The 16,371-nt window shown below is 33.1% G+C and overlaps 1 protein-coding gene across 2 annotated transcripts; it reads right to left on the reverse strand.

Moving 5' to 3' along the window:
- Positions 1-265: 265 nt before the first annotated feature.
- On the reverse strand, positions 266-5,996 carry LOC115976001 (zinc finger protein 4-like). Of its 2 annotated transcripts, none has more exons than XM_031097063.1 (2): positions 5,509-5,996; positions 266-1,438 (listed from the first exon to the last, which is right to left on the reverse strand). In XM_031097063.1, exon 2 carries the CDS (start codon positions 1,335-1,337, stop codon positions 558-560), a length of 780 nt encoding a protein of 259 aa, XP_030952923.1. In that variant the 5' UTR covers positions 1,338-1,438; positions 5,509-5,996; the 3' UTR covers positions 266-557. The 2 variants fall into 2 exon arrangements, with proteins under 2 accessions (XP_030952923.1, XP_030952924.1); XM_031097064.1 differs by lacking the exon at positions 5,509-5,996 and adding an exon at positions 4,196-5,472.
- Positions 5,997-16,371: the final 10,375 nt, after the last annotated feature.

Consider the following 16,371-nt stretch of genomic DNA (forward strand, 5'->3'; position numbering starts at 1 on the left):
TATCCTCTTCTTGCTTCTCTTGAGACCGAAACTAACTTAAAAAAAAAAAATCATTAGTTACAAGAGTATATCTAATAGAGTCTATGAATAGGACTCTAATTTGACAACCATCTTTAAGTTAGTGAAAAGGGTATCTGCAGGAGTTATGAGCAAAAAGGTACTCCTAACAGATTTTGTTGGATCTGCAGATTTCATTTAGTTGTGGTTAATTTTAAATTCTAATGACATATTGAATTTATAGAAACCAAGCTCAAGAGTGAAGGAACTAAAGGAAAGATAATCAATCATAATTTAAGCACTGGAATTACATTACATAATATGTGTCATAACAAGCATAGGAGCCCCCAAAATATCTTCGCGAGGCTCTTATACAATGACAAACATTCCAAGTAGAACATTAAACAGGATGATTGGATAAGAAAAGAGAAGGATCAAAAGTGCTAGAAAAGAAGAGAGCTATAAGAACGAAAGCTTGCAGTCATTGCCCAGGCACATCTCACTGTACAGAGATAACAGAAGTGGAGAAACTGAAGCCACATTTGAAACCAACAAACCTCTCAAAGTTTCAGTGTGAGATCAGGTGTAGAGTTGTCTATGTCAACTTGTGGAGTCACCTCTACAAAATTTATGTTTGAACTTTCAGTCAATACAAAACTAGGATGAGGAGGATTACCTGCCTCAGCAACTTGACGGAAACTACCAGGCCACAACAGCTCTGCCTCATCATCCTCGACGAAAATAGGCATTCCCATATAGCCATTTTGAAATCTTGTATTGTTTCTGACCTCAGAAGGCCTAACTGGTGGCACAAAGCCATAATGCGCTGAAGAGTGTGCTTTGATTCCCAGGGACCTGAATGAAGATCCATGCAGAGGCAGAGATGCTAGGCTGGCATACCTCTCTGAGAATATACCCATTCGCATAGCCCGCTTTGCCAGTGTTCGTTCTCTCTTATGTGCATTTTGGTGTCCACCAAGAGCCTGCGAGCTGAAGAACTTGCGTTGACAGTAATTGCAAGAAAAAACTCGTGAGATGGCTGCTGTTGTAGTATGGGATGCTGGTTCGTTGCTACTCTCGCTAGTGCTTGACAATGAGAGTCCGAATGAATCCCTTCCACATAGATCATCAGTGTTGAAGCTGAGAGTCAAGTCAAGAGTGATTGGCTCCGACTCTGATTGAGCCACTATGAGATTAGTGAGATGGGAACAGTTAGTGAGGCTGTCATTGGAGGGACCTGCAGAGGTTTCTTGAATGGATATGTTGGAAGCGACTTGGCTGCTAACTTCAGAATCACTTTCCGAAAGGGCTTTTATTTCAAGGTCAAAGTTAGGTTTCATTGTCGAGCTGTGTAGTCAGTTGGAGAAGCTAGTTTACATTCTATATGAGCAACAACTAGATTCTGCCAGCCTGCAATACGACCAATCTAGACAATCTTATCCTGCATTGTGAAGCACAATAATATTCAGCACATCACACCTGATTTTCATTTATTAAGATACAACCAAGAAAGAATGTTAACATCATAGTTTTTGATGTTTATTGCCCCGGAGAGTCGAGAACACAGAGGCTAACACCTAGGGTGTATGTACAAAAACTAACAATAGCAAATAAGGTGAGGCAGGAATTAGAGTCAAAAAGAAAAAAAAAATGTCTTATTTCATAAAGCACAAACGAAGTCTTATGACAATGATACTCCTTTATTGTTCTAGGTATGGTCGACACCATGTATTTTCATGAGAAAGCATAGCTTAGAATTGAACCTGTCTGCATTGCCCCTTTTTTTTCATTTTTTTTTTTTTATGACAAGCATATTCCTTTGCTGGTGACTCAAAATGGATGTAATTGGAACAAAAATTTCTGTCACATTTGGTTTGAAAATCAGAGTATATATGTTGGCACGAATGCTATAAAACAGAACATATTCACAGTATGTAAAACATAGTAATCCTCAGGTTTAACAGACTTTTTCAGTAACAATATCGACTTAGAATGTGACTACCATTGGATCAAAAACCTTGTACTTCCTTACATCTTCTTATTTTTCAATGCAAAATAATTCAAGAGAATAACTATTTGCTTAAACAAATTCACCAAAGGGCAGAGTGGGGTAAAACTATATCTGTCACCAACTGCTTCACTTGATTGAATCTCAAAACCCTGGTAAAGTTATCAAACCAAAATTATTCCAAATATCTTATACTAACTGATTACAGAAAAAGGAGGCAGTTATCAAAATGTTAGCCCAAGTGGATTACTAGGTTCTGTTTTCTCTATGATGAGATTGCCAACAACAATGTTAAGAACAGGATAGCAGCAGTATAGGCAACTGAAATTTCAAAAGTATAACTTAATCAAGAACCTTAGCTCTGGGTAAGAAATATCTACAAAATCATGGTAGGTTGTCTCAAAATTTTGATATCAATGCAAATGAATTTTTTTTCTTGGCCAGAAATTGAAATTTAATATTGCAATTCCTAGATAATTCAGAGTGAGACCAGATAAAAAAACAAAAAAAAATTCAGTTATTCTTTCCTTGTTGACTCTTGCAAACTAGCTGTCTCTGAATTCATTTGAGACTGGAAGGTCTTTCTTTCATAACAACACATGCTGGTTTCAAATCCGACTACTACAATGCATCTTCCAACAGAGGAGGAAGGAACCATTATAACATGTATCTCTTCACTGAGCCTGGTGCAGATCTTCCCACTTATTATTTACTAGTACTTCGACATAAAATATCGGAAATGGGTGTGTTTCATCTGAAAGTATTTATCTCCATCAGGAGATCACACCACCATGTGCAATGCCAAAATCATGAATTTTACGTATGCACAATTTTTATGCTCATTATGTTCATAATTTCTTCAATTGCATTTAGATTTTAAATTTAAGGATTAAGTATCTTTATAATTTTATTATTAAATAAAACGGAGCCTTTTAAATCTTGATTTTAGAAAGACATACAAAGTTTTAAGACCAAGGGAGTTATAAGAATGACTATTCTGAAATAGACTGCACCAGCCAAAACACCTACAAATTCAACTCAAGGAGCTTAACAAGACTCTAATCTCCAACAAACAGATCAAATAAATTGGTGACTAGGTCAGGTTGCCTAACATGGCATGTAAAAAAATTCACCACAATTCTATATCTTATAAACAAGCCTTTTACCAACTCTTTAGTGTTAGGCCAAAGTTTATACTAGTAAGCATCAAATTGTTGGTTCTTTTTTCTCATGAATCAGCTTAGTTTTGGACCTTCCTAATAGTAAACACTTTAACTGAGTTATAATAAAAGCTATGTTCGCCACTATTGTAGATAATCAAACCACCAATTGACTTCCTCGTTTTAAGTCCAAGTTGAGTGCTTAATGCTGAAGCTTGTAACGCTTACTCCTTCAATTTGCAGTCCTTACAACCTTCATTTCATCTTTATCTCACCCAACTTTATTCAACTTACTCTTGAATACATGCCTTTGAATAATCAACATAAAGTAGTGCTGAATTTGTAGCCATTCTTTGAATCCATCTGGTTAATTTCTATATGCAATAACACTTGGAAGCACTTCAATATAGTTCATTGTGCTCCACTAAAGGTACTATTTTTCAGTCTTCCTCTTCTCAAAAATGATAAAACCAAGAGAACAATATGGTCTTTTGGGACCTCTCTGCCATTGACCTAAGTGCTCTATCATAGATGTGGTGATTTAACAGAAATTATTTGCTAATATTCATCCTTATGCAGCTTGTCTATTCCTATTGACTCTTATATGACCACTCAAATAGCAATGCAAAGGACGTTGATTCTGTACCTACCCTGATGTAAGTGAACTTTCTGTCCAAGATTTGGTTCTCTTATATATATGTATTCTCAGTCTAGTCAATATTCTATTTATTTATATTTCTATCATAACCATGCCTTTAATTTAATCAGAAATGGGGCAGATAAAATCTGATGCTGAATATGTTGCAAGAAGCTTATAGCCTTTTATTTTCTTTTTTAATTGGAGTGTATCCTTTTACTCGGTACAAATACCATGAGACAACTGTGTTAGTAATGGACAACTAGCATCAATATCCCAATGAATATGTGTGACTGTCTGTTTCTAGTGTGTATATGAGAGATAGACAAATCTTGTCACATAACAACAAATACTTTCAAACAGGAATATGGTATGATAACCAAGAGAATTAACCTCTGTGACTAAGAGAGTGATTCTTGTTACTTGACAATCAACATCTCCAAATATGCGAAGGCATCATGAACTAGGAGAATCAACAATGATCAAGGCAGAAGACCTTTTGGGAATTGTTAAAAACATGGAAGATTCCTCAAGAAAAACCACTTAAACAAAAATATAAGAAAGAGAGATACAGATGAAAAAATAAACTATATACAACTTATGCTAGAAATAAAATGCAGTCTATAATAAGAAAAGAAGGGAGATAAATAATTTAATCAAGATTGATTCCATGTAGATAAGTATAGAGAATATATACACTATGGACAGGTATATCCTAATCCAAGTTGAAGGGCCAAATCAGCACAAAGCATATCTCATGCATCAGTCATGTAAATTTATGATTCCCTGTAATTTGTGAATGATATTCATAGATTGCTGAGCTTGAAGAATTAAAGGCATATATCTCACACTAAAGCCACACGTTTTGTGGTCTCTTTGTTCCACTAACATATATATTCGCACTCAAGTAAACACACAAACACCCACATATATTAGAAAATGTTGAGTGAGGCAGCATGAATACCACCTAAGAATTTCTAAAAAGTTCCCATAAGAAAAACAAAGGATTAAATTAAAATTGAGCCATGGGAAATTTGATTTTCTGTTGTATCACTCTAAAATGAACTCAAACTAACTTAAATGCACATATTTGATTGTTCTTTCTTTAACTTAAAAATCAACTGGTTAATGTGATCTTAAAGTGTCATAGAAACTCTGAGTTTAATTCACGGATAGTGACAAAATTTAAAAGCCAGCCCAAAGTTTAGACACTGAATTCTGTATCTAAGAATCAATGGGAAAAAGTTACAAGGCCAGGCAAGGAGACAAAGAAAACACTACTTTAAAAGACAACCGAATTTAGCAAATTTCATTCAGTAATCTATATTCTATATTCATCCTGCAAATCAATCTCCATTTTCCATAGCACATGAACAAATTCAACCTTATGAATAGCAAGTACTTAAAACTAGATTAGCTTATATAAAAAGTTTCAAACACTATCCCGAAACTCTCACACACACACACACACAGAAATTTAGCAAAACCACAGGCACAGATTACAAAACCATCTGGAGCAGCCTATATTCTCACCATAACCCCACAAACAGAGAAAACCAAAAGCCATAGAAAACCATAGCAAGAACATAGTCAAGTACACAGAAATAGTGATCAACCACTGACTACTAGTACTTTTACAGTCAAGAAGATAAACAAAGAAACTAATAATAAAAGAAAAACATAATAAGAGCAGTAGAGCACCATACCATCATCAAGACCAAGCTAAATTGGAAAGGTTGTGGATTTATACTGCTTTGAATTCCAAGACATCTGCTTTCATGTATAGCTGATCATACCAAGACCGTGTACTACTCTTTAATTTGTTGTTGCAAGAAAATTAATAAGGGGTGGATGAGAACACAGAGCCAAAGTAAAAAAACAACAACATGGGTAATGGACAAAAACAACACAGAGAGACAGAGAGAGTGGTGGGTACTGATGTTTAATTATGGGAAAGCAAAGCTAAGAGGAGAGTGGTGGGGTGAGGGGGACATTGGTGGGACGTCAGAGAAGTCAGAGGGAAAGGTAGTGTTGGGATAAATTTTACTATAAACAAAAAAAAATTAAGAAACAGGACATGACATAATACTTCACTCAAAGTCCCATCCCAGGGTACCACTTCTTCCTTGTTATTTTTTGGGCTTTTTCCCAAAAACAACACAACTACAATTGGGATGGGATTGACATTGTAGGACATACCAATAATACTACTATTACATATAGGAAGAAAGAGAAAGAAGAAGCAAGCACTAGTATTAGTTATTTAAAGAGACCCACCAAAGATTCTATGATTCTATCTCTCTCTCTCTCCACTTTAAAAGTGTTATAGATAAGTCCACAGTGCATGGGGTCGGGCTCGACTTTCATTCATCAGATTCACCATCAACTTTCCTCCGGTGCACGTCTAGCTCCAGCATAATAACTACTAGTTTAGCCTTCATTCATGCCCATGGAATATAAAACATGCATATATATATATATATATATGTGTGTGTGTGTGTATATAAAGGCCATAGCAAATTGTGAAATTTTTTTATCCATAATTTTTGTTGTGCAACCCCCCACACACACACCCACCAAAAATCAAAAGATGCATGCCGCTTACAGCTACTTATTAATTTATTTTATTGTGCATTATAGCTGCTTCTTTTTGCCTTTTTATTATTTTATTCTTCCCTTCTTCTTCTTTTTTTCTTAACTTCCTTTTTCGAAAGGGATGTTTTGATTGTTTTCATGGACTTTCAAGCAGAGAAGCCAATGAACTGATTGTAAACACTGGTGGAAACAACTAATTATTACTTGCAATACATAGAGAGGACTTTCTTCTTTTTTTTTAAAAAAAATTATAAATTTAAAATACGGAGGGCATTTATTTTTCCTTAGTTTTTGGCGAATATAACTCGTGATTGGCTTAATGTAAGCATGATGTGCGGAGGCAAAGGCAGTATAGTGTACCACGGTCCACGCATATGGGGTGGCCGCGGAGCTATATAAAAAAGGAGTGGAGATGGGACAGGTTTCAAATTAGGCTCCAATATATTTTATTAAGGAAGAATTATTAGGTAATTTCGGAATACTATAAATATGTACTCTCCCTCTCACATAAATGGTAGGTCTCATCATGAATTTAATTAGTGGAACCCACCATTCATGTGAAAGGAGAGAGTACGTATTTATGGTATTTCAGGAGTACACAATAATTTCTCTTTATTACAAGATATTTTCAAATTGAGGTGACAATAATAAATGAATATTTGATTTTTTTTTTTCCTCTAAAAAAGATATTTGATTTTTATTTATTTATTTGGTAGTGGGTGATACATGAGTTTTTAAGTTTTATATATAATAAAATTGAGAAAGTTTATAAACACGGTAAAATTTCAAAATATTTTCACATCATTTTGTAGTTGTAAGTTTAGAGCATATATTATTTGACACAGTAAATATTGTCAGTTGAGTCTTTGAGTTTATGAGTTTTACTTAGCAAATGTAAGATACTATGTTTTTTTTTTTTTTTTTTTTTAATCATTGATAAAAATTCTACTCTAATTTAATCTATATAATATATATATATGTGAAAATTCAAGTGTAAGATACTATGCTATTTTATTTTATTTTTTAATTTAAGATAAAAATTCTACTCTAACTTAATCTAAATGTATATATATGTGAAAAATTTTCTCCAGAAAGCCTATTCCAAAGCTCTACCTACAAAAGCTAATCTTCAACGTTGTAAAATTTTGGACAAGTCCCTTTGTAGTCAATGCTCAAAAGCTTAGGAAAATACTCTCCATGCTTTTATGGGACTGTGAAGATCTTTGTAGTATTTGGGAACCAGCTTTTAGCTGGAATCGTCATGATTATCCACAGCTCACAGACTTCTCAGATCTGTTCAATGTAGTTGGTCAAGTGCCCCGAACCTTGGAACCCTTTGCTATGGTTGCTTGGTGAGTATGGTTTCGAAGGAACAAGCTTTGTTACAACGAGCCTAGTCCACCACCCATAAAATAAAAATAAAATAAATAAATAAATAAATTTGAATTGGTAAGCTCTCTCCTCTCCGAGTTTCAACACAGGTCTCACAACCGTCTTGTCCAGTCAAGGCCTATCAACGTTAAGTGGAAGCCTCCAGACTCAGGTATGCTAAAGATCAACTTTGATGGGCTAGTGTTCACCGAAATGAATGAAGCAGGAATCAGGGTTAAGCCTATTGCGAGTTTGTTAAGAACCCATTCTATCTCTCATATCAGGAGGCAGGACAATTCTGTCATTCACATCTTAGCAAAGAGAGCTAGATTATCTTTTTCTTTTTTAGTCTAGATGGAGGATGTGTCTCCAGAAATTATGCCTTTTGGTGTAGTTAATTTCCCTTCTTAATTGATTAATAATAATGGTGCTATTTCTATAAATTAAAAAAAAAAAAAAAGTATATATGTGTAAAGCTCCCATTTAAAATGAAAACGGGAAGATGATAGCTGTTTTATTTGAGAATGTTGCACTACCCTTGGTGGAAATTTTGGAAATGATGGATACTAGAAGGGCTAACTAATTCTCTATGGAACTCTGGTATCATCAGGTGGTGTTCAAAGGAAACTTTGAGTTAACTATTCAGTCCATTCTATCTCTCATATCAGGAGGCAGGACAATTCTGTCATTCACATCTTAGCAAAGAGAGCTAGATTATCTTTTTCTTTTTTAGTCTAGATGGAGGATGTGTCTCCAGAAATTATGCCTTTTGGTGTAGTTAATTTCCCTTCTTAATTGATTAATAATAATGGTGCTATTTCTATAAATTAAAAAAAAAAAAAAAGTATATATGTGTAAAGCTCCCATTTAAAATGAAAACGGGAAGATGATAGCTGTTTTATTTGAGAATGTTGCACTACCCTTGGTGGAAATTTTGGAAATGATGGATACTAGAAGGGCTAACTAATTCTCTATGGAACTCTGGTATCATCAGGTGGTGTTCAAAGGAAACTTTGAGTTAACTATTCAGTCCCTAACAGTGGAATGCTCTCTCTCTCTCTCTCTCTCTCTCTCTCTCTCTCTCTCTCATCTTGTAAAAGACTTTAAGTCTATTGCAGGTTTGTTAAGAACCATTCTATCTCTCATATTAGGAGGCAAGGCAATTCTACCGCTCATGTTTAAGCAAAGAGAGCTAGATTGTCTTTTTCTTTTTTAGTTTGGATGGAGGATGTGCCTCCAGACATTTTACCTTTTGTTGTAGTTGATTGATTAATAATAGTGGTATTGTTTATATATATATGTGTGTGTGTGTGTGTGTGTGTGTGAAACTCACGTCTGGCCTCCCTCCACTCCACAAAAATTTATACTTATAGTTATGGAGTGACCATTACACCAAAGGTGCAAGATGATATTATAATAACTTATCAATATCTTTGAAAATGGAAACTCGAAACTAAGATAATAAACATTTATGAGCAAAATGGGAAAAAAATATATGCAATAAATGGGGCAATAACCTCTATTAGCATTTTTTATCTTGCTATTAAACTCTCAAACAATAAAATGAGTTTTCCATTCACTCCATTAAAACTCCCAAACAAGGAAAGATAAGAATATTTTTAAAAATTATTCTCTTCATCTCTTTTCATTCCGTTCTATTCTCTCCTCCCAAACAAGGGCTTAGATGTACAAGTAATGCTACAGCCACAAAGTATTTTACAACATTTTTACAAACTATTGATGTGACCAATTTCTTATTGATTTTCATCTAGACCTACCATTAACATTATTTTTTCACTTGTTAATAGCTATTTACTACATCAACAGTTTATAAAAAAATTTATAAAATTTTTTGTATTTCTAGCATTACTTATAGACATATCGTAGCCATAAATAAAGTGTGTGTACTGCAAAATTATCTGTTGTTTGATACTTTGGAAGTTCTACAAAATTATTATTATTTTTTTTGATAAAACTACAAAATTATTATTGATTTTACTAAAGGGCACACAATAGTATATCATTTTTGAGAAAAACTTTTTATTGAAAATTGAAAATGTTTTGACAACTTTTTTTAATTCAACTTTTTTAATTCATGATAAAAATTTTTTAAAAATAAATTTGTTAACCGGACCCTATTATTATTATTATTATTATTATTATTATTGATAGATCTCTCACATGGTTATATAATATGTCATATCGTGTATGTTTAAATGTCAGACTTAAAAAACAGGAGAAAGTACAATTATTGGAGTATGGAATTGTGAGAATCACGAACCAAGGGGACTGAGAAATGTTCGAATATTTCCCTTGGACAGCTCATAAGGGAAAACTCAACTAACAAAATTTATCAGCTAACGGTTTTTCCCCCAAGGAGTGGTCACTTGATTATTTTTGGATTAAAAAAATCAAGAAAATTAAAAACATATTTATTAAAATGAAATTCAAAATTATATATACTTTTAATGAAAATAATTTAAAAATTACATGAATTTTCCTTCTAGTTACAAAATAAAATAAAAAAATTACTTTTTTTTAAAAAATTTCTAATAACATCCTAAGAAAAAAAATTACACAGATAAGAAAAAAAAATTACACAGATTTAACTCTAACTTAAAACAATTGATCTAAGTTCAAAAGTTAAGTTATAAGATGAGAAAATGTTAGGCATCCATCTCATCCAACACAATTATTGGTTCTTAGGAATTAATGGTCAAATTTAACATTATTTTTAAATCAAAGAATCCTATTCATAAGCATTCATGTCACACGTAATCATATGACAGAAAAATATAAAAATAGGACGCAAAAACCATAAAGACTAGATATCCACAAAATACACTTTAGTTCACATGACAAGAAGTTAACCATAAATATGCAAATCTATATTAGGTTGACAAACAAAAATTATGATTGATTTACTTTCTTTGAAATTTTTTGGATCACGATCAAATTTATTTCATGAATGATCAAACCTCAAATCACATAATCATGCTTCCAATTAATCTCCAGTACTATATGAAGCCATTACATGTAAGATTTTGAACTCAATAAACATATGATCATGACATATAACACGTATCTCATGCTTTCAAAAAAGAAAGACATATTCTACTCATGATCACCATTAAAGAAAATAAATTAAAGCCCAGGTTAGTTATGATACCTATATGCACTACCTTCCGATAAAGAGAATGGTAGCATATCTACTTCAGAATTGTGATTCTGGGATTTGATACTGGAGGATGCTCAAATCTTCACTAAACTTTAGTGATCCCATGCTTTTTCCCTGGGTGGAAAGGAAGAGTTATGTCATTAAGTGCCTCAAAGGCTGTTGAAGAGAATAAGTAGTTGTTCGTTTTTATTTACGCAATAGTATATGAACTAGGGTTTTATGACTGAGTTCAAAATGGATATATATATATATATATATATATATATATATATATTGTGGGGTTCAATAATTTATGACCCTGGCCCATTTTTTTTACATTGGGGCCCAAGGCCCGAGCCGAGGAAGTATATAGCCGAGGATAGGTAATAAAAGTCCAAATAGTCTTGAGACACAACCGATGATGATTCTATTCTCGGCATATCCGAGGTCCCCCTGGAAGGAATGGCAAAAACGGTATAGGAACAGTTTGGGAAAAAATCTAAAAATACCTACGTCAATAGAGAAGAATACGCTGGATAGTATAACGACCAAGGACAAAGGGAAAGCTGCCCTTACTGCCATTCAATACTCTACACTTGATAGAGCCATACTCTTCAGTTTTTACAACCACCCCCAACCACTCTGGGTATGGGCTGATGGGACAAGTATTAGTCCTAGAAACTCGAACCCACACGTGGATGTTGGATAAGGGATACAGGCTAGCATAAAAAGAAAAGTGAGCAATCCAAAGAAAGGGGCTGGGAAAAATGGCCAAAACTAGAGCCTCATAGCCCGCCTCCAGGAGAAAGACTTCTAGAGCGAACACGATTTAATTATGTATGAACACCACGGAATACCACTGTCTTGTGACCAAGGTCTAGTCTTTCAAACCCACGCTCTATAAATGATATTGTTTGGACCTTTTTACGTGCGAACCCAACGTTATTATGGGTCGTTACAAATCGTGTCCTTACATATATATATATATATATATATTAATAGGTAAAGTTTAGAGAAAGTTTAGTTATAATTTGTAATTAAAATCTAATTTTGCACTATATGTCTAAATTTATGTGAGGACCACGTCATAATTATCCACTTAAATTTGTGCCATGTGTCCACTTAAATTTTTTAATCTTTATACTAAGTGAGTTAATGAATGCAAAATATTAAAAATCTAATATTAATGAACTATAAAATATATGTGTCATTAGCATTACTTATCATGGTGTGATCATTCACCACAAGTATACATTAACAAAAAAAAAAACCTAAAAATTTATTATATTGCTCTCATTTTAGAATTCTTGTAATCAGAACGATTTCCTCCATCCAGAACACATCTAGCTTCCCCTTGTGACAAAAATCAAACATGCAAAATATTTCTTTACGAATTCACGTAGGGTAGCTCCATAACAATCAAAAGCGAGAGCAATACAATTGTTCAAAAATATAAGTAATCAAATCATTGTTAGTTTTGTTTAAATGGACTTCACCAAAACTATAAGGAAAGAACACCAAGTAGCTCGGTCTCGTATGGGATCAAATTATTTGTTGTTTTGCTCAATATGAACTTTATCAAGCGATGGAAGACAAGAAATCCAAACAGCACCTTCACCAGCTCTTTTTGTGATAGCTACAGCTTCATCTTTAGCAAATTAGCAGCAAAATGTTCGTGATTGGTCAATATGGACTCCAACTAGTGATAAAAGGTATGACCACCAATAACACCTTGAAATATTACAGTGACCCCATTGATTCTCCTCTTCCTTAAAAACATAAGTACTTGGCTTTAAAGTTATAACTTATAAGTAACTGAGTTTGTGTGCATTTGAATTAGCTTATTTTATTTATTTTAACTGTTATGTAAAAATACAATTGTAACAAAGAGTTGTTAGATTAAATGATTAAATACATCATTTCCTAACAATTTAAATTTTTGGGACTATTAGTAATTTATCGTAGTATAAAAGTACATAAGAAGTCCCAAATTTAAATCTGATATCTACCTTAATCTCACATTGAAAAAAATCCAACATATTAAGTTTTAGGACAATTTGTAATTTATCAAGAGAGAATGAAAGGAAATAAAAGGAGGAGAGAGTAAGGGAATTTTGTTGTTTGGTCAGAGGGAATCAAGGTGGAAGAAAGGAAAAGGGGGTTAATGAATTTCCTCCTTGACCCACTATTTTGTCTCTTCCCATCCTCCCTTACATACCAAATACATGGAAGAAAAAATGTGCTAACTTTTCCTTCCCTTCCCTTCCCTTTCCTTTCATCTCTCTTCCCTTTCCTTTCTCTTCTTTCCCTCTTCAATTGACCAAACATATAATGATTACGATGAAAGAAAAGAAGATAATGTCTTCTCTAAGAATATTTATAGCAGCCTAACCACCAGGACTTGGAGTTAGGGGATGTGGTTTTATTGTTAGCTATATGTCATGGTTTCGGCTTTCAGCTCTATTGCTTAGCAGGCAAAAGTTTTCTTTTATTATTATTTTTTTATTGTGTGTAGAGCATGTCTTTTGTTAGTAAGGACAAAATTATTTTGTTTAAGGTTTTTTAAAGGGCTAAATTGTTTGTTTTTGGTAAAATTGATTAATTAGTCTCAATATATATATATATATTTTTTAGCTTTGTTATTGCCTATTGATAATTTTTGTTGTTGGGCTAATATTTTGGGCTTATATATATATATATATATATATATATTAGATTTTAGATCTATAAAATTTTTAATGGACTTTAAAAGGAGGAAAATACTAAATCTACAAATTTTTGTTGTGATTAGTGGTTATTAGTAAGTAAAAAAGTAATGTAAGTGGTGGACCCAGATGCAAACCAGTAAGAATTTGTTACCTCAATAGTCTATAAAAATATTGTAAAAAAATTTGTACTTGTAGCATTTCTCTTATCATGATCAATAAGGGAGACAAAATGTAATTTTATTGAATGAAGTTGCTAAAATTAGAACCTAAATATATAATTATATAATTATATTATTTTTTTAAAAAAAATTAGGGGGGGCCATTGCCCCCCTAGTCCATGAATGGTTCCATCCATGCTAACCACACTTTTAGTCAAATTTGGTCATTATTGTTACTTTAGCTAATGTATTATTCACACACAACTACATCATCCTTATGACTCTATCTCTAACCCATTTAAATATTATTTTTTCTTTCTCTTTCTCTCTCTTTCCTAAATCAATTAAAAAATAATAATCAAAACTGCAACCCACAACTCCACCACAGAAACCCACAACCTCTACAACTCAAATTTGTCTAGACCATCGCAATTCACTACAACCCATAAGCTCCACAAACTGATCTATCATCTCCAACTCTAATTAGTGAGCTCTAAGTTATCATGGACGCCGACAAATCTAGACCACCCACCATTGTTGAAACCTAGGTTGTTGTTGAAACCCACCACCACCATCAATGAACAATTCATCTCAAAAGCAAGCCGAAATAGTGACCTAAAACAAATACTTAATAATTAGGGGAAAACTCCAAAAGCATACGTTACGTGAAGAGAGAGAGAGAGAGGGGGGGAGAGAGAAACGAATGTTTTATAATTTTTTAATAACTTAATAATGAACCGTACATCAATAATTGTATTGAAGGTATCATACATTATTAAAATTTTAGAAAAAAGTATTGAGGTTGATATAGGGTAGTTTTACTTGAGTTTAGTTAAAAATATGTTGAAACGTTATTTTAATTAGACGGGTGCAAGTGCTCTAATGTGCATGACTTCCAAGAACTACACGTAGGATATCAAACTACTTGGTGACCTCCTATTCTAGCCCTCCCTTTTATGAGATTCAAATCTTTAATAAGCGATTGTGGAATCAAAATTATCTAAGAATTTGGTAAAACGTAATTAGCAAATGAAAACGAAAAAGAATTTTAAACTGACTGAGTGTACGGAAACAAAAATGTATTAACTAATTTAATTCCCATAAGCGTACTGCATACCTGCTAATTAGGTCATTAGAAGCCTAGCTAAGCACATGTTCTAAGTGAATAATTTTTTTATGTTTTATAAACCTAGAGTAAAGGAAAAGCAGAGCGCAACGATAAAAAGTAATGCATATCAAACGATGCAATCCCAATTAAAATTTGCACGTAAAGAACTAGCCTAGAGACAAACCTAGTCGGTTTCTCCCAAAAAAAAAAAAAAAAAGAGACAAACCTTGTCATGTCAAAAGTATAGCTAGGGTAGGTTATGTTTTTTTTTGAATAAAAAGAAAAAAAAAGCTGCATATATATACAAACCCAACCAATGCAAACTCGACGTTTCATCAAATTCAATGGAGCTGAAGTTTGTCGGATCGAATTTTTTTGCACGTAAAGAAAGTGAATTGTACGTAAAAGGTATAGTATAAAAAATAAAAACAAATGGAACAGTACTACTTTTCTCAAAGAAAAGAATAATAAGAAAGAAACAGGCAACAAAGTCATCGATCTCTATCCCCACAATATTCTTTGAAGAGATGAACCCAACCGAACCCGCAAACCCATTCCTATGAAGCAGAGAGATAAATCTATCACACTACACTATACCATATAACATGCACATGAACCAGTGACACACTTTGTTCTAGTCTGTGCAGTGACCGACAGTTCCACGTTCGCGCCGCTTGGTGTGCTTCCCCAGACACCTGTGGTGGGGCTTGATCCCAACCTCCATATATCACTGCCCCCTTTGACTGGTCCCCCCACCACACGCTTGGCCTAGTCTAGCTTACCTAGCTAGCTCTTTCATTATATATATCATCGCTAATAATGTTCTCTTGAGAATATTTTTTTTTAATTTATTTTATATTTAAGATGAAAGAGAAGTGAGTTTCACCACTCATGTATTTTTTACGTTTTAGATACGCACTCAATTAAAGTTGATATAATCTCTGTTTATGATCTTAAAGAAATGATTTTATTTTTCAATTTAACTTTTGATGTCGTAAGAAGTGACGAAGCCACATTATGGTAAGAGGGCTCGGATTTCTAAAAATTAAAGGGTCGTTCAATAACATTATTTATATTTTTTAAAAATATATATAGATGAAAAAATGTGTGAAAATACCTATAATATCGTTTAAAAATTAAAAATATGTGTTTAAATACATATACCAAATGGACTCTAAATTCTTGAATAGATGTACTTATCTATATAGATGGTCCCAAAATTTAAAAATAAATTAAGCATATATGAGTAAGGCTTTCTAATCCTAATTAAAGCTGTTATATATATATATATATATATTATAATTTTTATAAGGAAATCTATTATTCCTTGTATTCATTTTATGGTCCTCTTAATGGATGATTTTAGAACATTTGTTAATAGAATATTTTAGAAAGGTCAAATATTATGAGAGTGGAGAAAGAGAGTATAGAGAAGAGAGAGAGAACACAAGATTTATGTGGTTAGGCCTACG

Source organism: Quercus lobata, chromosome 2 (genome assembly GCF_001633185.2).
Source record: "Quercus lobata isolate SW786 chromosome 2, ValleyOak3.0 Primary Assembly, whole genome shotgun sequence".
Taxonomy (NCBI): domain Eukaryota; kingdom Viridiplantae; phylum Streptophyta; class Magnoliopsida; order Fagales; family Fagaceae; genus Quercus; species Quercus lobata.

Excerpts from the sequence above, each read along its gene's own strand:
- LOC115976001 (XM_031097063.1), bottom strand. The coding sequence starts at position 1,337 with ATGAAACCTAACTTTGACCTTGAAATAAAAGCCCTTTCGGAAAGTGAT.